The sequence below is a fragment of the Nanorana parkeri genome, unplaced genomic scaffold, assembly GCF_000935625.1.
Source record: "Nanorana parkeri isolate BGI_ZX_2015 unplaced genomic scaffold, ASM93562v1 scaffold10, whole genome shotgun sequence".
Classification (NCBI taxonomy): domain Eukaryota; kingdom Metazoa; phylum Chordata; class Amphibia; order Anura; family Dicroglossidae; genus Nanorana; species Nanorana parkeri.
The window spans coordinates 3,708,358-3,709,894 of record NW_017306278.1 but is presented as its reverse complement, the minus strand read 5'-3'; the positions used below and the strand labels follow the sequence as shown (position 1 = coordinate 3,709,894).

Here is a 1,537-nt window from a genome sequence, read left to right as displayed (position 1 = left end):
GAGAGGGAGAGAGAAAAGGGAGGAGAGGGAGAGAGAAAAGGGAGGAGAGGGAGAGAGAGAAGGGAGGAGAGGGAGAGAGAGAAGGGAGGAGAGGGAGAGAGAGAAGGGAGGAGAGGGAGAGAGCAAGAAAAGGGAAGAGAAAAGGGAGGAGAGGGAGAGAGAGAAGGGAGGAGAGGGAGAGAGCAAGAAAAGGGAGGAGAGGGAGAGAGAGAAGGGAGGAGAGGGAGAGAGAGAAGGGAGAGAGAGAATGGAGGAGAGGGCAAGAGAGAGAGAGAAGGGAGGAGAGGGCAAGAGAGAGAGAGAAGGGAGGAGAGGGCAAGAGAGAGAGAAGGGAATCCCTGCCTGATTTCTCCCATAATGAACTATAGAACACCTCCCCTTACATTATAAAGAGGGGGTGGTCTTCTGTAGCCCAGAAGGGGAGAACGCCGCTTGGTATTTCAGTACAGCAGAAGCAGCGCTGTGTCTGGATGACTTTTTTGCCATTTTAAAAAATTACTTTTTTTGACTTTCTTGTGTTGTTTATTTTCAGAGCCTTAATTCAGTCCATGCTGGAGAGATGCGAGCGATTTTTGTGGTCACAGCAAGCGTGACCCCGCCACACGCCGCCTTCACCGGACAATGATCACACCCTGAGAAATCCTGCATTGTGCGCCTCTTCCGGAGCAGACCGCTCCAACGATTTCTTTGTCTAATTTATGTGTTCGTAATTCTGGAAGCGATTGTTACAAAGTATCAAGTGCCTAAAACTCCAACGTCTTCCATTCCGCAGCCAGTGTAGTGCCGAGGTGGATACAAACAAACGTGAAGAGCTGAGGGGGGAGAATCTCATTGGCCGATGCTGGTAACCAAAACCGTTCTTCCGTTGAACACTTTGGTCAGCCGACATTCCTGGCGGCGCGGATGCTAATTCGATGAGCCTCGTTCAACTAAAAGCACATAAAGGGAATGCATCGGTCATGTCCCCGGCAGCCTATGGAATCACTCCGTTTATTTTTTTTATGTGCTGGAAAAAGGAGACCTGCGAGCTGATTGGTTGTCTTGGGCAACGCGCACTTCTTTCAGAGATTTTTGATACGTCCTTTTAAGCAAGCACAATATTCAGTATTTAGAAATCTTTTATCATCGCGCACATCAGTGTTCATCGCTACGCTGTGATGTTCTGTGTAAAAAGTCTGAATTATTATTTTTTTGTAAAATATTTTTTGACGTGCAGAGAGTTTTTGTAACTACACTGAACGGGTTATTTGTTAAAGGGCCACACACCTAAAATAATATAAAAAATATGTATTATAAATATATATAGTTAGCAAATAATTGCGTTCTGTGGATGTTAGTATAATACGTACTTACTAACATTTTTGTCTTGGATCCCGGGACACTGCTTACCCCTGTTTCGTCCATGTTTTTACAGGGTTGGCGTATCCAGACCCCGCCTACTTCGTAGGTTACCCCTCTCAGACCCCACTCCTAAATATGCAGGGATAACCCATTTGATGTGCTGGCCCTGCTCAGACCCCCACCTCTGAATATGCGG

General features: G+C 46.6%; 1 protein-coding gene across 1 annotated transcript in view; it reads left to right on the top strand.

The window, feature by feature from the left end:
• Positions 1 to 614, top strand: part of HPS5 (HPS5, biogenesis of lysosomal organelles complex 2 subunit 2) — a 25,434-nt gene extending 24,820 nt beyond the window's left edge. Inside the window, exon 22 of the mRNA XM_018555487.1 lies at positions 533 to 614. Coding sequence (XP_018410989.1) covers positions 533 to 593 — 61 coding nt within the window. The 3' untranslated portion in view covers positions 594 to 614. The remainder of the gene's footprint in view (positions 1 to 532) is intronic.
• Positions 615 to 1,537: the final 923 nt, after the last annotated feature.